We start from the raw sequence: 25,358 nt of genomic DNA on the forward strand, positions 1-25,358 counted from the left end.
TAATGAATCTTTCTCCAACTCTCGGGGGGGGGGGGGGGGAATTATAATTTCTCTCCTGAAAACTGAGGTTTTGGAAAAATAACAGGACAAAATAAGGTAAGAAGGGAAAAAGATTAAGGCTGGTAATTAATCAGTTAAAGAATGAATGAAACAAAGTGTTCTACCTGGAAAGGAGGAGTTTTATCTGGGCAGCCCATATAAATCTGTTAAATAAATTGCATTTCCATACCTTGGCCACCGAGTTTAACTACCACAACCACAATCCCACTGCAGAGGTGCTGGTACTCAAAACAGCGTGAGCCAGTTTTGTGAGCAAATGATGCTCGATATTCATGAGAGACCAGTGTTAACACCAGGACAGCTTCATCATGCAGAACTCTTAAATAAACTGGATTTTCTTTTAACCTTACTCACTATTTGGTAATGCTACATAATTTTCAATAACAGCAATACCTTTTTTTTTTGTTGCTGCCTTTAACACTTTGCCTTTATCCTCCACCCCCATCTCCAGCTAAGCTAAGCACAGCACTACCACACTCTAATCACAAGCATATCAATTTTCCTGTGACTTCCATAAATATTTTAACAAAATGGTGGATACCAAGAGTTTAAAGTTGTGAGTTTATTGCATATGTAACAAAAATGAACATGACCTCCTGGGTCCAGCCTACTATACAATCACTGTTTATTCCAGCTGGTTCCATAACCACATTAAATAGAACTAGTATTTCTTTAAATACTTTGATTTAGACATAAAATGAAACATTAGTGTACAACTTTCACAAAATAAATCTGCAATAAAAACAGTGGGAAGAATAACAAGGATAGCAGCAATACTTAAACATGACATTACAAAATAATAAATTAAAAAAAATACATTATAAAGTGGTTGAGGAACAAAAAATTAACAAATTAAAAACAGATCCATACTGTGTTTCTGGGAACTTGCTGTACCACACGGCCCTGAACCTGGGCACCAGCTCCAGAGGGCCCGGTGGCTGGATCACTAATTTACAAAATCTGCTGGATTTCATAACCACCTCGACTTGAACTAAGTACATACTGCTGAGCAAACGCTGATTTCACCATCTGGAGCTTCGAGCAGCCTTTTTGAAGCAGGGTCTTGTCTAACATAATGCCCAAGTTAACGCTAACATTCATAAAACAGTCTCATTTCTTCCCGATTTAAAAACACGAGCAAAGTGGTGGTTTCCTACATCCCTGAGCATATAGTATAGGCTGATGAGCAGTATCAGGGCAAGCACTGAAGGTCTGTGCCAATGGACCAGCTTTTAGGTTTGCCTTTAGGACAGGAACAAAAGACACACTGTACCTTGTATTTCCTTCAGGTCAGATCCAAGAGTATCCATGTACAAGGTGGAACGTGTAATGACAAAATGAACGCCAGACTTGATGTTATTCTTTGGGCAAGTTTGAGAAGTAACAACCAGTTCAAGTGCTGGCAGACCAAGTGGGAATGAACATACAAATTCAGACAGCTGAGGTTATCCAAACAGCTCCCGAGAAATCAGAGAGTCAATGGCTCAAGCCACGCAAACTCTTGTTTGCATTTCATCCTTCCCTGGCCTTGAAACCAGCCATAGGAAGAACAAGCCATCGCTTAAAACCCATTCTGCCTCACTTCTTTATTTTCCTCCATCCAGCCAACCAGCTTTAAGGCCTGCCTCAAACGCATGTACAGAACAATACAAAAAAATGTCTTTATCGTCACTGAAGTGGCACAAAATTGCAAAGACGACACAATGGGAGAGGTGGTGAAGCTGTTTAAAAGAGAACTGAAATAATTAAAAAGACAGTGCCCTATTCTCATTACTGTCAGCATGGAGGAGGTACCTTGACAAGGGCTTTTAAATACAGCAAAAAACAGACGGACTTTTCAAAACAACAATCCTTGCCTATTCTTATTTTGTGCATTCAATAAAACACTGACCTAGCAAAGACATTAGGAACTATCATATGTCAACTGTGTCATTGACATAAAGCTACTTGACCTATAGATCTCCAAATCAAGGGCCTTTACCTTCACCTCGCTTGGTTTTTACTGAGCCAGTTGTGCTGCATGTAGAGCTTGTGTGATAGGATTTTTGTTAGTGGTGGGCTTTAGTATCTTTTTTTTTTTTTTTTAAACTTTTAGTGAAAAATCCACATGAGACTGCATGCAAAGCTTTTGGGCAATAATCCATTTTGCAGTTTTCCTATCTGACTGGTTTATTGCACATTCAAACAAACATACTGAAAGGATTAAATACACTCTATGAACAGGTATGACTTCACAGCCATTTTGAAAAGCCAGGGCTGTGGGGATTCTGCTACTCAGCCCAAGACCGTACAGATGCTTGTCTGCTGACAGTTGCATTTCCTCTCTTTTCTGCAAAAGTGTCACACAGTTTCATTTACGTCCCAACAACCACTACTGCAGAAACTGGTCCCCAAGTGCCAAAAGATTCCTACAGAACATGGGTCTAAATATGCCTCTCCTGTACAGTCTTGCAGGACGAGCATCTTTAGCCACCCCGTGCAAATCTCACAATATGGTACAATTTTACACCTCCAATGCAATCCTTACTCCCAACAACAAATCACAAGAATTATGGTCAATGGAAAAAAGAAAACCACAAACAAACAAAACAGAGAAAGATGCCAGGGTTTTGACAAGTGTCTACTTTCTGTCCTATCACAGTTTAAAGCTATTATCAAATTCAATTAAAAAAAGACAAAATAGAAGTATTCCAGTAGACATCTTCTAAGAACGATCTCTCACCCACAGCTGAATTTCAATGCACTATTCCATAAACATAACATCTGTTAAATGTTTCAGTAATGAATCTCTCTAAAAATCAGGCTTGCCAAAGAAAAAAATCCTATACAAGCAAGTCTGCTTTACTTAAGTTTAGACATGTTTGATAGATAACTGGGTCTTTCTGAAGCCGTGTTATTTGTTAAAATACTGTCTCATCTTGGTGTGCAAACTGGAAAAATTGTTAGTGATTCAGGTATTTGATTTGCTTTTGTTTCCCCTGGGAAGTTGTTTTAGCAATGTGTTAGAGAACAAACCTTTCAATATTAGTTTCAGATATTTGACAAAATAGCCTTATATGGCTCTCTGGAGAAATTTTCATCCCTACAGAACTGAAGTCATAAATTCTTCCAATAGCTTTCCATAACATTTAAAATGTACTCACTGTATAGTTACCCTTTTACCTCAACCTCCAAATAAACCTTTCCCAAGGCCAAACACTTCAGAAGTCTGCTCTGTTAACTTAGGTTTCAGCAATATCCATGTGAGTCTTAGAATTTGAAGTCACACAAACACATCTCGGGTAAAACAGTGGCACAGAAATCACAGCTTTGGGACTGAATAGATTTTTATCCTCTGTCTCCTCCTTACAAGGCTTCTCTGCAAGGTACTTAGATCTGAATGAACTATGGAAAGTAATTCTGCAGGAGGAAATAATTGTTTTCATGTGCAAAACAATTAGATTTCAGCCAGGACAACCAAAAAGAAATCACACAATACCATTTAAGCTGTCCCAGATTCCTTCACTTTTCTCAAGGTGAGCCACAGCTTCCACTGGGAGCTTCCTGCTAAGGCAGAACTTGGATTTCTTTACCTTTCAGTTAAGTGTTCATATGGAGGTATTTTCTGCTAGAAGTTTACTTTTTAAACAGGTGTTTAAAATGTGCAATGCAAATTCTAGTGCCAGTCAGACACTATGCACCCGCCGGACTTTACAAGGGCTCAAGCTTGATTTAAGACAAACTAACCAGGTACACCTACCAGTTGCAAGTCCTCACCAATTAAGCTCATTCTTAATTATACTTTGATTCTCCTGTTAAAAAAACCCCACAGGTCACTGACCCTATCACAATATGTGTTACAAATCTAGCAGAATATCCTGTGTAACCAAAGCCAAATGCTGAACTTGGCTGCATTTCTTTTTTTGGGGGATGGAAGAAGAGGGAAGGGGTTATTGTAACAAAGGGGAGAAAATAGAGTTGGAAACCACCAACAAAAGCCCCTACCCCCACCCTCATCCACCAGCGGCGGAAGGGAAACAGCCCCATCTCTAAGTTGTCTAGAGTTCCGATGCTTCAGACAGCTTAGCAGGAAGTTCACAGCAAGCTTCTTCTAGCTTTTGATTTGGTGGTCCATGAGCTAGCATCTGTTTCCTTTGGTTGCTTTTTCACTCCACAGCAAACCCACATGTCTCTTCCACAGCTGTCAACAGCTTCTCATAAAGCTTCTCATATGACTCGTAAGGCGGAATGTCAATCCGGTTAAAGCTAGAGGTAAAATAACAACACATTGCAGTATATGAATCTAAAATATTTATTGGAAAAACAATTTCTAGACTAGCTAGATCAGTAAAAAAAAAAAAAAATCAAAGAAAGCCTCAGCCACTTCCGTGGCCAAACGAGACAAGATAGAAAACAACTGCATTTCTGCAGCAGGAACGCACGACTTAATAGGGCAGCATTTGGGAGGAGGAGGCAGGTGGCAGATGCAGGAGACTTGCAAATAAAGCAAGACATCAGACAGGCGTACTCCCTGCTCTGCCTGCAGACAATCTGTGCCACTGCTGAAATGATTTCCTGTCTCTGAAAGAGTGAGACTTCCGTACGAGAGCTCGGTTCTGTGCCTATACTGTACCAATAGCACGCTTTTCCTACATTTTACATCTGAAAACTATTCTTTGTAATCCTGTACGAGGACTCACTGATGTGAGTCATTTCTCGGTGAATACTTCTGCTGAACACATAGAAATAAACTTACAAACACCTCACTATCCAGAATAATCAACTGTGGGATAAATGAAACCACAGATAGAAGACAAATCAAGCTATAAGAAGAGAAGTCGATTATTTTGCTGGCTGCAGAGCACAGATATTTCCAAGCTAGCAGAGCACACTTGGAGTCATCTATGCATATCACATGGTCAATCCATACGCAGGACAAAACAGAGATGACTCCTTTAAACCAAGACAAAAGGAAAGCAAGCACTAACAGGCAGAATGTTTTCATCTTACCAAGTGTGGGCTTTTGGAAGGTTGTCTGTGTTTGCATCTATTAAATGGATGGTAAACAGTCTGGGTCCTGCAGCGCCTGTAGAACCTTACAGACAGACATTCTAGTTAATGCACTTCAACAAAACATCATTCATGGACACAAATTTTGCTACTTATAAAAAGGCAAGAGAGAAAATTACAGCTGCAAGCACAAGTATGTCATAAGCTAAATCTGTAGATCAGATATGCAGCTGATGAAGGGATGGCAGAAGTGATAGGGCTGGTCATGACAATTAATTTGCAGACTAGTATTTTGGAAAGCTGCTAAATTTTATAGCAACAAAGTTGCACCTTCAAAAATTAAAAGACTTAAGTGCAAGAAGGTTTTCCTTGTAAAACAGAACTATGTATTTCAATTTTGAACATCAGTTTACTGTCAGCCAACAGATGGAACTTTATCAGGAGAATCGCAACAGCCTACAACACTGCCACCCTTTCTGATGACAAAAACTGCAATTTTCAGGAACTTGTTTTAAAGTCTAATGGTTTGTTGCCAAACAATGAAGGGAATACAATTCTCATGTAAAAATGTTGTTTGGTCAGCTCTATAATCATATGCATGCTTCCACCCAATGATTTTAACATCAGTCTGCAGAGTTGTAGGAGACTGATTAGCTAATATTGACACTAGTCAAAGCGCTACATGATGACAGATTTACCAGCTTCTACCACTATCAGCAATGGCTAAACTGTTCGCCATCAGCAGAGCTGCTGACAAATGTAAAACTGCTCTTGGGATCTAAAGTTTGTAAGTGCTTGAGTTGTCCAGTAATACACTGGTATTTTACAAGGGTCTAGTAAATACCACACAATTTTTATCTCTTTCTCCCACGACAGATTAACTCGGCCTCCACATCAGTCACCTTGTAAAGCCTTGAAACCTTGAAGTGGGACGCGTGTCGAACCCGTCACAAACTGCAGCAGCCTTGCCCTTCTTTCTTCATCGAATGTTTCCACTGCTTGCCAGAACCACTTCACAATATTGCTATCTGCCATGCAGTGCTTTAGACGTGTGTTTGACTTCCAGTCATTCAGGTCTATCTTATCCAGGCCTCCTATGATTAGCTGTTAAAGGATTAGAAAATGCTTTAACATTCAGAGTCATTTCAGGTTTGCAGCTATAAAAACATACATCCAACCATTTTGCAAAGCCTAGCATTCTTTATGCGCTTGAACCACCTTTTTGGTGCAAGTAATGCTCCAAAACAGTTTAGAATGGATGTTAAATCTCTCCAGTTTAACTGCAATGAAACTGAGGCCAAGGAGTACACTTATCAGAACTAGAATTTTCACAAGGAACTGGAGTCAGAAGCCCATTCAAGACTTGCTTTGTTAAATCTACGCTACCTGAAAAGTACAGCATTATCTTTGAGGGCACAGCACAGACTTAGAAAGCAGCATGCCATCTACTGCGCTACACAACATCATTGTCCTGATGCAGGTTTGTCCTAGAGGTGCCAATACCAGCTAAGACAGAATCCTGCTCAGCTTACAGTAACATCCTAGTTGGTTTGTTGTTCCACAACAAACTACAGAAACTTTTCATCTGTTTTCTGATGTCTTTTGAGAGAGGCTCTGACACAGACCAGACATACTACTTCAATCTCTTTTCCAGATGACACCAGGTTGCAAAATACTGTAAAAGGAAGTCACTGCTGGCCATGAATCAAACCACCACCCATGGCAACGACAAATAAATGGCATAGAGAAAACTTCATCCCTCAAAACGTGTGTCATATTCTAAATTTCCCATAGTATTACGTATTGAGGATCACGTTTCTAAGAGCTACCATTTAGCAGCTGCCTTTTTGTGCCACCAAGACAGCACCCGCTTACACTCATTTACATTATTAGGACAGTTGTGACTGTTCTGACGCAGACAGTATTGAAATATTTAATGGATTTTTAATCTACCTTTTCAAGCAGCTAAGAAATGGAATGGAATAACTTCATGGGATTAATGAGTATGCACAAACAACTAGCACAAAGCTAGTGCTTCCAATACCACAAATGGTCCATATTCCACAAGTTGCCTTATTTTTTTGAAAAGGCAAAAGCAGAGGAAAAATTGCTGTAACAAGAATTATTTTAAGAGGTAGCATTCTGCATCTCAGGATTAAATGAGAAGACAAATTAATTTCTTTTCTATATGCTCTACACTTCTATTTTAGCCCCTGTAAACCATGCCCTATGTGCATATGGAAACAGCCATGTATGAAAACAGTTACTGAAGAAAACAAGCTCTGGGGTAGGCAACATGTTAGGTCTTGCCAACAGTTCCTCAAACTTGCAATACTTCCTCCCTGCCCAGACCACCTGCTTTGAGCATTAGTCCTTGGTTAGACAACATGGAGTATTTGTCTCTCCCTGTTTAAGTAGCCCTCTCAATAACGTTAACCCAAAGAACGTTTAGAACAAACCAAAAAGGGTTTGGCTAAACAAATACACAGCTTTCTGGTATGTAAACTGGAATAAGATTTGTGCATTTGTTTTTTGTTCTGGTTTTTTTTAAAATCAGTGCTTGATTGTGGATCAAACAAATTACAAAACAATATTCCATGTGGATATAACTTGTACCTCAAGTTCCTTCTGGTCGAAAGGTTTAAGGAGATGTTGAGGAATAAGTTCATTAAAACCTTTCTGCAGAGCCAGGAACTGTGCCTCTATTCCTCTCATAAATCGCCAGTTTACATACAACCTGGGGGGGAAAGAAGAAAGTCAGGGATGATGAGCTAGATAGGACTGGGCTTTTTACAGCAGAGCTGGAAAATGCCCATATTACTGAGGAACTTGTTTTAATACACACGTTTTGTACTATGAAAGAAATGTTTATCAGTTCCTTTTTTCCATCCACAATTAATTATTGCACTATCAACAGAAAAACCAAAGTACAATTCACAGCTTCATCTTCCCAGGTCTTACAATAGTGCATTGTATGAAAACACTCATGGCATTTACAATTCAGGTGTTTCCCCCCAAAATACTTACTTGATTAGTTTCACTATATAAAAACAATTCATCTGTTTACTACCTTCTTTCCATTATGTTTGCAGGATACATTTTTGGTCTGCAATACCTGACATATTCTTTCTTGTTCTCTTCTGTCACTGGAATATTCCTGCCATTTGGTTTGAGCTCATGCTGTAAAATCCGCCCAAAAGCATTGTGTTCCACACAAAATGTATGGTCCAGAACTGGGGTGATATCGTTCTCTCTGGCAATGGAAAGACAGAGGGTAAACCTAGTATTTTTGATATTTTGATAACTCTCAGTGGTGATGCTGACGCTTTGTTATCTGAACACTTGGTTAGTCTTCAGGATGAACCTAGTAACTAGTCATCTGCATGTCACACCACTAGACGAATATTGCCACAATCACCAATTTCTATATAGCTTAATGCATGTTGAAGAGCCTGATCAGATATGGGTCATCCATCTAATTCTAGTAGTACTCAGGATAATGAATAAAACCCTATATACACAAAAACACATACACATACATATATACAGCAATAATCTGATCTGCTGTCATGTATCAGTGTGAAGCATGGAAGAGATCACATGCAGTGAACTTCAACAACATCAGTAACTTTAAATACAAAATTCAAAACAGCATTTAGGAAAAGAAATCGAGACAATGCAGAGCCGTGCTGGAGTCCCAAAGCTACACCGAATGTTGGATTTTGTTCTGAACTGTAAGCATACAGAAGCCCACATTTCTTCCATTTATTTCCATTTTAATCAAAGTTGTTTTTCTTTTGAACCAGGCTGTACTTCCCCACAGAACTCTGTCCTGAGTTTGGGGTTTGATACTGTGATATTCTACCATACCCATGCAACGTTTAATGATTTAGTATCTACTTTGCTGCAAGGAGAGCTAACACAGAGTTTGCAATGAGAACTTTTCCTCAAGTACCTTGAGCTTTTTGACATAGAAACAGTAGTTTAATAATTTTGTATAGATCTCCACCATTACAAGATTTTTTGCAAACATTTTCTGTAAGGCTTTATCTCACTATTGCTAACATACTCTACCCCATCTTCTCTACAGTGAGACAATTGATAAATACAGTACTTACAAGATCCAGACTAAACTTTTGTGTAACTCTGGGTCAACAGATTCCAGATCGGAGAGCTGAATGGGCTTCCCCAGCAGCTGTTTGTAAAAGGGAACCGTGAAACCCCCATTGATATAGTGTCCATGGAACACAGCCAAACCCATTATCCGACCAACAAAATGGAAATAAGACAAATGGTCCTGCAGGCAGAGAGGAGAGAAAATCAGGCAGCAGGAAGACACTGACATCTTGTGGTTATATCTGTGCCATCAGTTCTATGTTCAGTGCAAGTTATCTGCAACCCCCTGGGCAAAAGGAGCCACCATTTTTCCTCATAACATAACCAAGAACAGAAGCATTTAATGATTAAATGCCTCAGACAAGTATCTGTGCATTACCTGACTAATAAATTGGATACAAGTCCTCTAGACCTCTCAAATGGCAAAACTCAGAAAAAGAAAATCCCCATGAAACTCCCAGAATTCAAGAAGATATGACAGTTCCAAACAAATTAGTTTATTCTTTGTTTAACCATCAAAATCTTTTTGCTCTTGAGGAAGCAGGTCATGTGCTTGTTTCCTTTATGTCTTTCATGTTGCTTATAAACTGACTTCTGAAAACTGAGGCATAAGTCCTATGGATGAGATTCTTCCAATCTATCTTCCCCTTCTTATAGAGCAAATGTCAGGAAATATGATGTCAGGAAAAATTCCCCTGTACTAATACAGAACTGCTACTTCTTTTAGGGTCTGCACCAATACAAATCCTCCAGTAAGAAAAGAAAGCAAGCACAGCAGCTTACTGAGAAAGGGCAGGCAAGGCATACAAGCCCCTACAGTCATGGGGTGAACACTGCTTAGAAATACAATGCTGTCTACACAACTACCTGCATTCATAGTGAAGATGAATTTCACCTACATGTATCTTCTCAGAACCACCGTGCATCCCAATTAGTACCGAGGAATCTCAAAGAAATGAGATACTTATCAAAGGATACCTCCTCTGTCATGTTTTTAATTTCTGAACAAACCCCCTCTGCTTCATACTATATCAATATAAGACTCATTAACACATCCTTATTCTGCTTTACCCTTCGGTTCACACTCTTGTCATGGAAGACCAGCTGTAACAAAAAACTGCAGGGGACATCTGTTAAAGTAGGTATGTTGCTCAAAAGTTAATACTTACAGGATTGATAGAAGAGTCTGGATTGATTTGCAGCATGTAAATATTATCTGTGGAGTACTGGAAGAGTCCATAATAGGGATTCAACATTTCATGGCACAGTAAATACAACCATTCTCTGCCCAAAAAAAACCCAAAGGTATTTTAGAAGGGTGCAACTTCCACTTAAGTTTCAGACAACACAATTATTGTGAATCATCAGTTATGAAATGCTTATTTCAAAATCAGATCACCTTGTACTGCCCGCCATTTACAGACCAAAAAGGTATGCTTAAAAACCCATAAAGTGTCCTACTTCACTCACAGGCAGACTTGTTTTAGTTTAGAAGTACTGAAGGGATTAACATCAATTAGAGAAGCTATAGCTAGCTGTTAGACAACGCCATCAACAAATTGAGTCTGAACAAGACCCACTTCCATAAAAATCTTGACTTTGTACAGAGTTCAGATATTTAGAGACTAAGACATCCACTCCTCTGCAACCTGTACAGTATAAAGAAATACTCAAAATCTGTCGTTTAAAATCAGCTCAATCACTGGAGGTCTTCAGAAAAGCTGTTTTTCTGCAAATGCTTGATGACTAGAGAAGCTCTGCTTTCAGCAGAGAGGCCAGAAGGGGCAGAGAGACCAAAAGCAATGAAAGAGGAGGTGTTAGGTAAATTCTCTCACCTCAGTAACATACAAAGACTGGAATGGAACTAAAGCTATTTCTGACCTCACAACTCACCATGACAAATACCCCTTTATTATTAAATTTGGACACCCATCCCAGGTCCAAAATATTCTGAGAACTGTCAACTTTAATGCTTAGAAGTGGAGCCATACTGATCTGAAAGAGTCTGTTACAGCAAATGAGCAATTATGAAAGCCACCAGGGCAACAGGATGTCAACAGTGGGGATACTCAAGGTTGCCTCGGGTAAGGCAGCTCAGAAAGTTCCAAATTCTTTCCTTTGTCCAGGGATGGGTTACTGAAAGACACCTAAGTGGGTGATGCAGCCTTTGTGGATCTGAGAAATTTCTCAGTGAATTTACACAATGCATCTGAGCCACCACAAAGATAAGCATTTTAGTGATGCTACAATCAGCTCCAGAACTTCAGATCTGATGCAACCCACAGGGAATTATTATTTTTAAGAGGGAGGCAAGTCCTCTCTAAAATTTTAGCCTTTGTTTAGGATTAGTTCATCTCCACTCCTGCTCCAACAGATCAGAGGACTCTCTTGAATGTGGCTGAGATGTAACAAAAAGGAACCCCTATCGTCTTGCAATCCATTTGCTGGAAATCAGACAGGTGTATTTAACAAAACCTTTACTGTGATTTGGATTTTACTTCAGAGTCTATACGCTTCTTGAAAGACCTCACAATTTGAGCTGATCACACTTTCACTTATGAAACTGGAGCCTGTTGCTGGGATCAGCACTATCTCCAATAAGATCAATAGCCTATCCTGAACAAGCCTTTTACACTCACTGCATAATGGTGATGAAGACAGAGTACCTATGGAGAAGAGGGGAAACAGAAACACCTCAATCCCATGTTAATTCCAGTAATGTTCCCAAATACAAGGCATACCAACTCATTTAGTATGAGCCTTTGACAGCAGGAGGGCGGTGGGACAACTGTTAAATCGCATGCTTCCACCTTCCAATCTACCATGATATGAAGACTGAAGCTACAACCACTACCTATAAACTAGATCACAAATAACTTACTTACACCATTAACAGGTAATCTGAAAGGGAATGATATCAGCCATGGGTCACTTTAAGAACAATTTTACAGTTAAAAAGTGTCAGACAAACCCCCAAATCTCACCTTGCTACTCCTCCATAATCCAGGCCTTCCTCTCCTCGAAATTTCACCATAAGCCTCTTTTTCAAGTCCTTTGGCCTCATCTTCATTATCTGACGGTAGGATTCCTGTATGTGTATTTTTACAAGTAGATATTTTATTTCCTTCCTATAATTAAGTCTGCTAATATGCATTACTGTAATACATAGATTGTTACTCAATTACAGAAAACATTAGTCTGTGAAGCAAATTCCAAGGACAACTCTGTAACACTTCATGGTATTCACTACCTCTCTGGTGAAGCAAACTTGCTGTAATCAAAGATGAGTTTTACTTAACTCTTGAGTGACAACAGCTGCTATTAGTAGTAGAAAGTCAATCAAATACCTCAAATATTTCCTCTCTGGATACTTCAATGCGACAGTGACCAGCCTGCGGTTGCTGAAGAGAGAGCTCATGTCTAAGAACTTTCAACTTCTGTACCAAGTCTCTTTCATATCTCTGTGCAGGCAACTCCTCACCGTCTTCTAGTGATCCCTCATTTGGAGCTGGCAGAGGCTGCTGGCTCGGCTCTTTTAGCTGGCATTGATGACTTTGAAAGAAAAGTAGAATATTTATTCTAGAAGCTTAACAATAAGGAATATGTAAAACAATGATGGAAGAACTGATTAAGCTTCTCCAAGAGGAACCTGGAGTGAAATGTGTATTCAGCTGGGTAACTTCTAGAGCATCATTACTCTACATTCAGGGACTTAAGGAATACAGATATTTACAATAAAGAGTTTTAGCATTTTTCAGCTCAGTTTTTACATAGCAATACATTGCGGAAGGCTGTGGAGCATGATCACTGAATGCTGACTGAGCAGTAATTAAAACGTTTGTGTGGTATTTCTCCCATATGGAGACAACTTTCAAGAGTATAACACGAAAACACGAAAAGAGACCTCTAATGGAACAAACAACAGCTTTGTAAATGGAACTACCTAACAACCGCAATGAATTTTATTCCAGCTCCATGCAAAATAAGGCTGGGGATTCTTGACACAGTAAAAATACTGCATCTATGGTTATTAAAAGAGAAAGATGTACCTGTCCCAAATAGTTGCAGCTCCATACATTCAAGTCTCCTTACCCATCAGTGCTTTATTTGGGTGGTGGAGCAATATTTTTTAGATACAGAGATTCCCCAACTGGCTTTAAGCACAGACAACTCGGATCCAGGAAAAAGTCTCATCTTGCGCTCAACAAGCACTGCCAAGCTGCTTCCAGGGTCAGTTCTGTAACAGTTCAGCTGCCTTTGCATGATGCAGAGCTTGAGCTTATTAAATCCTGCTAAACCCAAACTGGCTGTGCACAGCACCAGGTGACCAGACCCCAGCTGGCTTTATATTCCTGTTGTCTGGAGCTCAAGGGAACATGAAGCCAGTTCAGGTCTAGCATAGCTAGCACAGAACTAGAACTGCTAATCCAGACAGGCATGAGAAGACTGCTGTGGAACCACCTGGCAGTCCCTCTACCCCACATCCCAGCATTTCCAGAACTGCATATTCGCTCCAGCACAGCTTGGGGAAATTTTGTCAAACCAGCCTAAAGAGATTAGTGTTGTGCCAAAATAAGCAAGCCCTCCCTTAAATGTGAGGGCTGCAAAGCATAGTAAAAACATTTTTGAAGAGTCTCTGCCAAAAGCTTAGATAAAACCAGCACTGAGAACCAATGCTCGGACCCTGACTAGAGCATTGGTTGCATCTGTTCTCCAATATTGCTACCATGCAGTTTTTCAGCTCCTCGTGACTCCCAGACTATACTTAAAATTGGACAAAAATAAAAGATTTAAGAATCCAAACTTGACATGAACTATTTATCAGGCAAGGTTCTTACTTCATGATGTGATGTAGTCGTGGATCTGTGAATTGTGTGGTTCTGTTGTTATGATCTACAAAATATATTCTTCCTGAAACTGTACTTCTAACTTCCCAGCCTGGAGGCAAAGGTCCTAGTTCATCACAATTCACACTGTTAAGGTCTCTAAGGAGAAAAGCAAACAAAATGTTAAAGCACTTCTGAAGTTAAGATGAGACCAATTTACATTAAGGGGAGACGGGGGAATGAATTTGGTGCTCAGTGATTCTAGGCTATCAAAGTCTTAGGAAGGAGAGAATAGCTATTTTAATGCTGTCTTTTTAGAATCCTCAATCTAAGCAGTGCAACTCCCTATGTATGTGTGGTACATGCATAGAAAGGTAAATCAGCTAAACACCTTCTGTCTTTGGAAGGCTTGGAAAGTAACAAAGCCATACAGCTTAAAAGTAACTTCAATATGCAATATCATCATTTAGGTGATGACAGGGCTTCTGGGGGCTGTAAAAGGAGGAAGAGACATTTTTTCATAGCAAAAATTTCACAGAAAAATTGCCATTAACACTAACGTGATCCACATGCAGAAAATTAAACAATTAACCAAAGGCCTCTGCACCAACCACTGTCTCCAAACACCCAGTAAGTTAAGAGGCTAAGGCAGCCAAATACTAAGATCACCTAAAAAACCCAAAAATGTCACCTCTTTAATTAGACAAGGTTAGAATCCTAACTATTTTACTGATAAATCATTGAGAGTAAGGCTTTACCAACACATTCACCCCTTTCATCCTAGATAAATTTCGGGTATCACTCTACGTGCTGCTAAAGGCAGTCACTCACTTTCAGGTAGTGTTCAAACTCAATACGTAGGATGTGCTTACACCTAGAAAACTGAAAACACTTAAGGCCCCAGCCACCTAATAGAGGAAAACACCAAGAGTGACAAGAAAAGGAAGGAAGGAAGGAAACCTGAAGATTATTTTTAGATGGAAAAGCTATTGTTAAGTAAAGTATTCTTTAGACTGCTGGCATGGATTCATCTGTTACCCAGGGTTGAAGACACGACTCTATATATTTCCTTACCTAAATCTAACTGTGCAACATCAGTATAAATGTGTAAATGGAGAGGCTTTAGAAAGGTAGAAACACTTTGTACACCAAAGGCTTCATTAGTGTCCCAGTGAGTATAAGCCAGCAGGGGGTACACAGGCAGACAGACAAGCCTTTGTTAGGCTCCTTAAAGAAGATTATGGTTGTAACCATTTGTTTCAATCAGCTGTGCATCTGAAAGTACTGTAGAGATCTGATTACATCAAGTTTTAACCTACATCTGTGCTAAATGCCAAGGTTAGGTTTTGGCACTGCAAGTTGGTAGTATGAAAGCCACCTTCAACTATAATAAGAGTGACCTGTGACTCACAAGATACTGTTGTGTCCACTTACTTTGCTGGTCCTGAAAACCTGGCTCAAAGGTTTGTTGAGAGAAGTAGCAATACCTTTCATTAGGCCAACCAGAACCACTTGAAGAAGAGACAAGGCTTTGGGTGCACAAGCCTGACATGAGTGACGTGAACGAATGAGCATTGTAATTTCTTCTTCCAGCGATATTAGCTAATCTAACATCAGCTATCTTCTCTCTCTCAACTTTATTTTTCATATCCTTCCATATACTGTGGTTTTATCAACACTTCTGCCCACACTACTTTATATCAGTTTTCTAATATCCTGTATCACATCCATGTATTATCCAGCCAGCGCAGCAGCTGAAGGAGTAACAGACTTTGTGTTTCACTCTTGAATCTGGTGCGCAGGTGGTCCAGTGAAACAGCCCAGATTCAGAGCTCCTCAAGGAAGAGCGCCAGACCTTAGTCACAAAGACCTGGATTAACTGCAGCTTAAGGTTTAAAGAAGCTTTACTAAACTAATCATGTGCAGGATTCAAATTTTCTAGCTGCAAATCATTGGTCTAAAGCATAAAAAACCCCAACACCACTTCAAGTTTAAAGATGACAAGTAATCTCTGCTTCAGTTATACCTGAGTGAGCACTATTAGAGCAAAAGTTACAAGTTCAATACTCAAGAAACAATGGTTTTAAGAAAGTCATCACTTTTTTCTTCCATTTGCAGTCCACTGTTTTCATACAAAAAAGAAATTCAGGTAAGATTCAGATATCTGTAGCTTCACCAAAAGTCATATCGACATTTTAGGAATAATTTGTCAAATGGGAATTCCTGAAGGACTACATATTTTTTTCCCTTTCATTTTACATGATTCACAAGTAGATAACTCTCTCTTTCAAAAAGAGCAATCGTTAATGTTTGGTGAAAAGGTAACTAGAAAGATCCAAAACTATTCCTCTGCTCGTAGCTCTTCTTTTAAATTTATACAGGCCATTTAATAGATTTTTGCTTTTAAAGATTCAGCCTACTGCCATAGACCCCCCCCCCCCCCCAAAAAAAAAAAAAAAAAAAACCAACCAAAACCAAAAAACAACCCAAACAAACCCCTGACTTTGTAACTATAAGTACATACCTTGGTATCCTAGGGTCATGCCATGTGCTAACTCCAGTCTGTGTGTGCAAAAAATAAACCTGTCCCTGTACCGTTGTTCTTTGTTCTATGAAAAGGGAAGACAGATTATTCTTAACTACAAATCTGAAAAAAATCAGAATAAACAGTTTGTTCAAAGCCATTACCATATTATCTTTCTGTCAGAGCTAGGAGAAAGTACTTGAGCCATCATCCTGATCTCTTGCAGCATAAACTGTTTTGTCCTCAAAAGCTGTCTTCGAAAATTTACTTGACTACACATTTCTGTGCTCTTTTTGAAACTCACAAATCCACGCACCAGTATGTTTTAGTTTGCATTTTTATTTTTAGATTTCAAGACAACCCAAACCCCCAAACTGGATTTCTTTACTCCTAAATTTGGTGTGCTCTTTTCTGAGATTTAAATTCTCCTTAATCTCACCCTCCCTAATCTTCTGTACTACTGGCTTCTTTGTTGCTTTTATATATTCCTGATCTTTTCTCAAATGTGGGCTCAAACCTACACAACATGCCAAGGGGGAAGGAAAAAATAGCATTACTGCTCTAGTTTAAAGAGCTCTTTACATTCGTTCTCCCTAGATACACAGCCAAGATTAGCAGTGAATTTTCTGTAACAGCATCATACCACAACCTCATGTTTAATTTACCATCAACCCCTCAGTGTATCCTGGCGTAGCCAACTGCTAATTAGCCAATCTCAAACTCCCATCTGCACTGCTTAGTTCCTTTTCCAAAATACAGACCATTAGATGCACGTGGATGCTGCATGTTCTAACAGGTAAACCACATCTATATATTAAAATGGGAGAATTTTTCTCTGAAGTCTTTTGAAAAAAACTTCAATTTTATAGTTCTGGAAAACTCTTACCGTAGCCTTCTGGTAGGTCAGGCGACTGGTGACCATGCGGTCTGTTCTGAGGTGTTTGTACATGACCTCTGACTTCAGGAGTCCGAAGTCGCTGTGCCTGAAGCCTCTGATCTTGACTGGGAGACTCTACGAAGCGACAGTTGCCTCCCCCAGCAGCCCCCGTAGTGTCTGTATACGGTGCTGGTTCTTCCATAAAACAGCTCAGCGGCCTTCCCGGCCCGGAATCTTCATAAACCGGTCTGAAAATGGGGAAACTTCAAGAGTTTCCATCACAAGAGAAGTGAATGCAGAAATAACTGTTTCTCTCTCTCTCCCTCCGTTACTTCAAGTACTGCAACTTTTAACCCAAGATATGCCACTTTCTTAATGGTTTTATCCCCCACATTTCCCATGGAAGTGCCAGAAGCACTGGTAACAAAAAATATCAAGTCCTATCCAGTTTAGCTTATTTTCTTCAAGTATCCAGCTACAACCTTACTACCTGATATGTATTCCCAGACAATATATTAGTCACACTGATATTTAATATTTTTAGTGTTAATTACATTCTTTCCACATATAAACTATTCTTCTAATTAAGTGTAAAGAAAACAATCCTTACCCTTCATTCTCCAAAAGCCCTCTACAGTCTACTACAGAACCTCCTGTGCCTATTCTGTCCCGTGTCTGTAAACTGACTGAAATAAAAAAACAAAACACAAGTTAATAATAAAAGAACAACTGTTCCCTTAAAAACAACATAAAGACAAAACCCCCACATTTTTACAGGGTAAAAATTAAGGAGAACTATATCCTACACACAAGAGCACACCACTTACCAAAACTCCTTCTATAACCCTAAAGCATTACTGATTTTTTTAAAAAGGGAGAAGCAAAACCAGAGGCATCACCCCCTCAAAACTTAAGCTGAGCCTATTTCTGTAAATATCAAACATGTCAGGTTCTACATCTGTGTTTCACGAGGATCCAGAAAGCTAAGCTGGAAAGAAATTACTCACCACTAGATGTCAACATTACGGTGAAAATTTGGGGTTTGCCGAATACATTACCGTATCAATGAAAAGCTTGGGTTGGGTGGGGGGCAGCAGAAGGTAGTAAAATGGGGTAAATTAGCCATAAAACTAGCACTGACTTGTTGAAATTTGAAAATCGGTTACATGAGTCAAAGGTATTAAAACAGCAATTTGCAAAATTTCTTTAACTCCTCCAGATCCTCTTTTCCAGGTAAAATTCTCTTTGCCTGTCACCTTGGTCCAAATGCAATCAGTTTCACAGTAACATTTACCCTTCCGGAACTGCATTAGAAACCTTACCAGATGCATTCCCTCTTTTTAATATTGTTTCCCATTATCAACTGAGAGAAAACAAACTCCTACAGAGCAGTACAATGAAAATTTTCAGGTTATGTAATTTAATCCCATTAAAGTCAGAAGAAACAACACAGAAAAGGCACAGAAGCAATAATGACTACAGGTTTGTTTTTTTTTAATACAACATTTGTCCAGATAGTGTATTTACTCAAGAAGATGAACATTTAGCTGAGAGGATTCTTACCCACTATTTGGCCTCGTACAGCATCGGTATCTGTGGGATTTAGTTTGCATAGATCCAAACGCTGGTCTGCAAATGAGAAAAGGGAAGATTAACTAAACACCAGGGGTGGGTGGGAATACTATTCACTACTCAGATACAAGGCACTGAAGGTTCTTGATTGCACCAGATAGAAATTGCTCTTACATCCAGTATCTTTTAGCCTGCTGATGGCATTGGAGAGGAGTCGGACACACCCCAGGAAGCCAGCTCCCTGTTTCTTGTGGATTTTTTTATGGTTCCATACACTGATGGTTATGGAATCTGTCTTCCCAACATATCTAGAAAAATACATATTAGAAGAGTAATTATAGAAAAAATAACCTCTTTTTACTCCACAGAATTTATGCTTTATTTGGTACAAATTCTGATACATTTTAGTGCATTGGTATGCTGCTTTATTATCAATACAGAAGTGCTTAAGCCTGAAATGGTGTTATTAATGAATTACTGCACTGATTTCACACAACATGTTAAATTGTTACTGCTGCAGCATGAATTAAACTACAGACAGCCTCATTAAAAGCTATGCAACAAGCTGATTAATGTACAAAACTTTTAAAATTTATGTTTCTAATACTTTGAAAAAAATAAATCACTACAACAAGGACAATCTTTTGTAAAAGCTGGGCTGCACTGCTCCAATAGAGCTTACTCTAAGCAGTTGTGCTGTGTACCTGACACACAAATATTTCCAAATTCAAATGCCTAAAAGCAAAGTACCACTCCTTTATTAACAGGTAATTTCTTGTTGCAAAAAATCAGTCCTCCGCAGCAACTGTGACTCTTCTTGCTAATACAAAGTGAAGCTGCAGTGCCAACACTTGCATTCTCTTTACTAGATAAATCCCTGGAATATTTTTTACTTATGACTTTATCAACAACTCACAGATCATAATGCTGGTTCCATTTGGGGTCCAGTGTGTTCTTCACAGTGTCAGTTGAATGGCACTGACCTGACCCATCAACAACTATTTTTGCAAATGGGTCAGGAAGTCCTGTAGAAGGGAAAAGGTGCTATGAAACATAATACTTTTTAGATTGTTTCTTCCAATATAATGCTATCAAGAGCTCCCACTTGTGTTCCGCCCCCTGTCAAGAAAGGAAAGTTGCCACTATCCTAAAACTATTTTAGTAAATCCAAAATAGGGAATTGAGTTCCTAATTAGATAATGTACTTTTGTCATACAGATTGGTATCTGCCATAAATTGTTAAATTTTTTAGAAAACAAAAGGTTAAACGCGCTTAATTTAACAGTGCTTAAGTAACCCATGCATAAGTAGTCATTCTTATTCAGTCCTTAACATAATATGGAGACTGCAGCACTGGGATATTTTACTCTACCCTTGGCACTCTTTACAAATAAAGCCCCCTTTGAGATTGATGCTCTTGGTATCCCACAACACAGAATTATAAGCAGCAACCTGCCTGCGGTGTCATCAGCCAGACTTTCAACCAGAATTTGAGAGTCCTTGGTCTTTCTAACCCTAGAGTCTACGCTATCTAAATACAGTACAGGGTAACGTGTACTCATGTAGTAATGCAATGCTACTGCAAGAATGGAACGACAGAACAAATGGATGAGCTACGACAGTAATGCACAATCCACAAATAAATCTGATTAATCAAGAGCAGAAAGTTATACAATTAGGGCATACTTACTGAAGAAATCTTTCTTTGCAAGATTCTTGGCACATAATACTGCAAAACAAAATATCAGATAAAGAAATCTTAAAAGCATAAAAAAAACCTTTCCAGCAATCATACCAGCTGCAATACTACCTGATCATAATTCATAAAAAACCCAGCCAAATATTAAATGTGAGCATTGTTTTCATTAGATAAAAATTCACATAAAGAGAAAAATTCCTTTGCTGCTTTTGTTCTATTGTTACAATACACAGAAGATTTAATGAACGTCCCTCTGTGTTAAAACCTCCTAATTTTCTATACCACATACTTACACAAATGCTAAGCCAGATTTTTTTTGTTGTTGTTTCAGAACCCACCCATTTTAGAATAAGGACTAAGCAGTTTCTGAACCAAGAACAGTTATGGGGCTCCTGGATGAGACCTCTATGCTAAGTCCCATCAAACACAGTGCAACCTCCTGCTCTTTGCACACAAAAGGTACACAACACATCGTAAAACAAAACATAGGAGGTATGCTATAACAGCATAAGCAGTCTGCAAATACAAAAAGGGTTTGTGGTAAGTATGACAGGACCTCACTCAAGAGAAAAAAAAATATACCAGAAAAAAAATTGCATCAAGATGTTTTCCTTTGAAAGGGCCACAAATTAGACATCATTTTCCCCTTTCCAATTCTACTAAATAGCACAGTAGTTTAAGCAAAAATTAGATCAGGAAACTCACATCAATCTCCATTTCTACGAGGTCTATTACCAGCTACAATAAGGACTTCAATAAGGACTGCTGAGTATGATCTCAGCAATCCAAATTGTTCAGTATCCATTAAACTCTTATAACAGGCCAGGAAAAATAACTACAGAGCCAAAGATGAAAACATTAGAGCTCTAACTTATCTAAAACTAGGATCCAAGAAAGGAAGATAACTATAAAAGACCTAACTATTTTTGAGGTAGTCTGTTTCCTACCCAGTTCTGATCTTTCAGCATGAGAATGAATGCTCAGAAGATACTCAAATGGCCATTTCCCCTGGTACAGACCATTTCTCCTCCTCATCTCCATCACACCTTACTCCTGACTTACTTACACTCAGCCTCACCTTAACCCTATACTGGGGAAAGTGAAGATGCGGTAGCAAAGATATGGCAATTTTTTTTCTTTTTTTAAACACTTCTAGGAGAATTCCACCTCACAACTCCAGAGCAATGTTCCCCACCTAACAGCTAGCAGAATAAAAACTGCCTCACCTCACATCAAGCAAACGGACCAAAGTTGTCCACTCTTTAACCCAGATGTTCATGGAAAAAAATACACAAATCCTCTGTCTTAGTAATAATTAAAGCAGCCACACCAGGAAACTATTTTTAGAATGGATTAAAAATTACTTATTTCTTACATTGGCAAACTGCATAATCAGAGAAAGCTTCTCTTGTATTTTTTTTAAACAGCTGACCAAAAAAGAGAAGTCTGCAGGACTATGGCAATTCAATTTGAAACAAAACAGGATTACAGAACTGTCATCCGCTGTTCTATGGAAGCACGACAGGGCAACCTTTAATTTCCTCTTCCTGTTGCGAGTGCTTCAGAAATAAAAAATACCAGAAAAACAGGGAATAAGTACAGGTAAAATCAGAACTTGTATGTTCTGGTACTAGCGAAAATGACTTTTAAAGCTCTTGTGAGTGGTGGAGCTTTTCTTTTTTTAAAATCAAATAAGTCATTTTACTTCCCCATCCCCAATTTTAAGAACACATTGAGCTGGAAAAGTATGCCATCTGTAACTATCTGCATATAGTCTGACTATATAATTATTACCTTTATTCTATATTTCAGGTGTGCTTTCTAGAGCTAACTAGCAGCATGAGTTTCTAAAGCTATTATTGAAGAATTATATTTTTTCATTTAACTCTTCTGCCTCTGCCACAGGCTTTCGGTTTACAGTAGATGAGCGCAGCTGCCAATTTTCCAGTTGCAGCCTGTGAAACCCTCAATTTTAGGTTGCAAAAATCATTACTCTTTCTTGTAAGAAAAATATTGGCACAACAGCTAATAGCCGAAATAAACCTTTATGGAGCAATCTCCAGAATAAGGCTGCCCGAGATGGGCCATTGGCTCTGTTCCACTATGTGCATATTAAACCCACTAGAGCAAAAAGATATTGTCAAGTGCTCTATCACTTAAAAGCCATAGATTTCTAAATTCCAGTAAAGAAACAGGTGACAAAGGTCAGCAACGGGAGACTTGGACGTGAAACCATGCCGTCGGCAGAGCAGACTGCCCCTCCCTGCTCTGTAAAGCTGGGTATACGCCAGATTTGCTTCTTAAATGCATTGTCTCCAACAGGACTTCAGCAAGACTGCTAGCAGGATCTGACCGCTGCTACTTCAAGCCCCAAACCTGTGAACTTGGATAGATTTAGCTACAAAGGCTTAAAAAGTTATCAATTTTATCCCTGCATCAGAGTCGGTGGAGGAGAATGGGATGGATACTTATCTGCAAACCAGGCAACTGAGACACACTTTGCACAAGCTTTGCACAACCCTCCCTTTTCCTACTTTCCATCTTTTCCAAAGTGCTTTTTCTTTTCGTTTTTCTTTTTAAACAAGAAAGGTTTAGGGCTTGTCAGCAGGAGCAATCTCCCCACATTTGCTGCAATGTTACAGAAGGTACTAATTCTCCTGACTTGGGCATTTACATTCTGCCTTCTCAAAGTCAACCGACTTGTTTCAGCTTGACATAGTATTTGTTTATACTCCGCTCTGGATTGCTGCGCAGCACTGAAGAACTATTTTTTTTTAATACAACAGATCCCAAACAACACTGAAACAATGTCTTTACATCTAGATTATAATATTTATAAAGGGATGGGAATGTTTTTTTAAGTACCTGACATTATTGAGATAATTTCAAAGGCCAAATTAGCCAGCTGGGTAAAGTACTAGTGTGAAAGCATATTTGGCAGGAGGTGAAGAAAGGACGAGCCTTATACAAAGTGAGTATTCACCCTGGGGATGTCTTCAATGCAGATGTAACTTGAGCGAGTTGAGCGGTTCCTCTGCCAGCCCCCGGTTGTCCACCCTGCTTCCAAAGCAGAAATGAATCATCTGCTGTGGTTCAGGAGGTGCCGCAGGAGCAAGCTACAGACGGGTGTAGTAAGGCAGGCACAAAGTGGCACCAATGTCTGAACAACCCAGCCGAGAATTGCATCAGAAAGCTGCTGCTTCATCACCGAGACACCTATCTCTGCAGCAAGACCAGCATTTTCAGAAAGGAGCCAGAGAAAGACAGCCTGGGTGAGGAACCATTTCAAACATCCCCAAGTAAACAGACCCAGCCTACAAAATCAAAGCCTTCGTGGCCAAGTTCTTCCCTCTGAATTGTCAGCGCTCAAAGAATGGCTGCTAGTCTGCAAGAGAGTCCTCACATTGCTGTCTCTGCATCAACACCGGATTTATTCACATACACCATACCCCATCCCATAGCACGCTGCTGAGACGCTACAACGATTTTCAGCTGCATGGTGCTAATATGCTACAACTGTTTTCAGCTGCACAGTGTAAAAACTAGGTAGGCATGTTTTGAGACCTAGGGGAAAAAGAAGAGGGGGGGGGGAGGAAAAAAAAAAAAAAAAAGGTAAGCAATGAAAATATTACGTAGGTCCCAGCCTGTACCAATGCAAAATAGCAGGCAAATTTGCACCTGGGACTGCATTCATTCACACTTTGTGAGTTAGAGGTAAGAGCCTCCTTGCTCAAATCAAGGACTTTTACACATGGATAGGATCTGAGCTAACGATGGCCTTCAATTTAGTACTCAGGTTAATTCTGAAGACAAGACAAATCAGCAGTACGTCCACATCTTCCTTAGGAAAGGAGGGGGGGAAGGTCATACTGAACGATGCTAGCAAATACACCTTTCAGCCATCTTTGGCCTTCCCTTTGATATTCCAGGTTAATCATTTGTGCTTGTACAAACAGGCAGCTAGATTCCAGGATACATTCGTTTTGTTTTCTGACAGAAGATAAACACAGGCCAGCAGGCTGATGACGTAGAAAGGACTTTACTTAATATTTACTTCTGTGTAGACCATCTTTAATCATAGAGATATGTAGCATAATCATTAAAAGCATTACAGGTTGGTTGGTTTGTTTTAAGATATAAGCAAGAAGCAAAGAACAATGAGGCTTTGGAGGAGAGGGGAATAAAGATCTTGACATAAAATGAAAACAAAATTACTGCATACCACTGAAAAATAAAAAAGGCTGCAAAACAGGTCAAATTTGATGCATCCAAGTAATGGAAATATCTCTGCTAATGCTTCAAAGTCTGCCTAGCTTTTGACTTGTGAAGCTGGTAAGCTGTGTTGGAGGTAGGGTTGCCTCAGCTCTACTGTATGACACCAGGACAGCCCCCTCTGCACGCCAGCTTACAGGCTGGTTTCTACAGCAAAAATCCTGCCATTCTGAAAAATAGTTTTCAGAAGGCTGCACGGCAAAAATAATGTGCTTGAAGTGTAAAAAAGCCTCCAAAAAGAAGAAAAAAAGCAAACATCAGCTATTTACCACATACTGCTCTAACACCCCAAAGCGCTGTGACCCACAATTAAAATCTTTGCTGAATCTGTTATGTGGAATCATGTCTCATCCAAAGGGTTTGGTGTATTTTGTGGAAAATACCCCGAATACCACAAGCCAGCTCTCCTGAACCGCCTTTATG

The 25,358-nt window shown here is 39.3% G+C and overlaps 1 protein-coding gene across 4 annotated transcripts in view; it reads right to left on the minus strand.

Annotated features, from left to right (window-relative positions):
- Nucleotides 1-613: 613 nt before the first annotated feature.
- The window catches only part of SMURF1 (SMAD specific E3 ubiquitin protein ligase 1), a 47,563-nt gene continuing 22,818 nt past the window's right edge, over nucleotides 614-25,358 (minus strand). Inside the window, exons 2-18 of one of the 4 annotated variants that reach the window (XM_010570333.1) lie at nucleotides 20,655-20,693; nucleotides 19,881-19,989; nucleotides 19,139-19,272; nucleotides 18,956-19,021; nucleotides 18,003-18,078; nucleotides 17,402-17,640; nucleotides 16,516-16,600; nucleotides 14,004-14,150; nucleotides 12,513-12,717; nucleotides 12,150-12,253; nucleotides 10,335-10,449; nucleotides 9,168-9,346; nucleotides 8,165-8,302; nucleotides 7,666-7,786; nucleotides 5,952-6,153; nucleotides 5,050-5,125; nucleotides 614-4,305 (exon numbers count right to left, since the gene is read on the minus strand). In XM_010570333.1, the coding sequence (XP_010568635.1) occupies nucleotides 4,206-4,305; nucleotides 5,050-5,125; nucleotides 5,952-6,153; nucleotides 7,666-7,786; nucleotides 8,165-8,302; nucleotides 9,168-9,346; nucleotides 10,335-10,449; nucleotides 12,150-12,253; nucleotides 12,513-12,717; nucleotides 14,004-14,150; nucleotides 16,516-16,600; nucleotides 17,402-17,640; nucleotides 18,003-18,078; nucleotides 18,956-19,021; nucleotides 19,139-19,272; nucleotides 19,881-19,989; nucleotides 20,655-20,693 (2,135 nt within the window). In that variant the 3' untranslated portion in view covers nucleotides 614-4,205. Of the gene's footprint in view, nucleotides 4,306-5,049; nucleotides 5,135-5,951; nucleotides 6,154-7,665; nucleotides 7,787-8,164; nucleotides 8,303-9,167; nucleotides 9,347-10,334; nucleotides 10,450-12,149; nucleotides 12,254-12,512; nucleotides 12,718-14,003; nucleotides 14,151-16,515; nucleotides 16,601-17,401; nucleotides 17,656-18,002; nucleotides 18,079-18,955; nucleotides 19,022-19,138; nucleotides 19,273-19,880; nucleotides 19,990-20,654; nucleotides 20,694-25,358 lie in introns of all 4 variants that reach the window. The other 3 variants (XM_010570332.1, XM_010570331.1, XM_010570330.1) reach the window with 3 other exon arrangements.

This window comes from Haliaeetus leucocephalus, unplaced genomic scaffold, assembly GCF_000737465.1.
Source record: "Haliaeetus leucocephalus isolate CR32 unplaced genomic scaffold, Haliaeetus_leucocephalus-4.0 Scaffold295, whole genome shotgun sequence".
In the NCBI taxonomy this organism is placed as follows: domain Eukaryota; kingdom Metazoa; phylum Chordata; class Aves; order Accipitriformes; family Accipitridae; genus Haliaeetus; species Haliaeetus leucocephalus.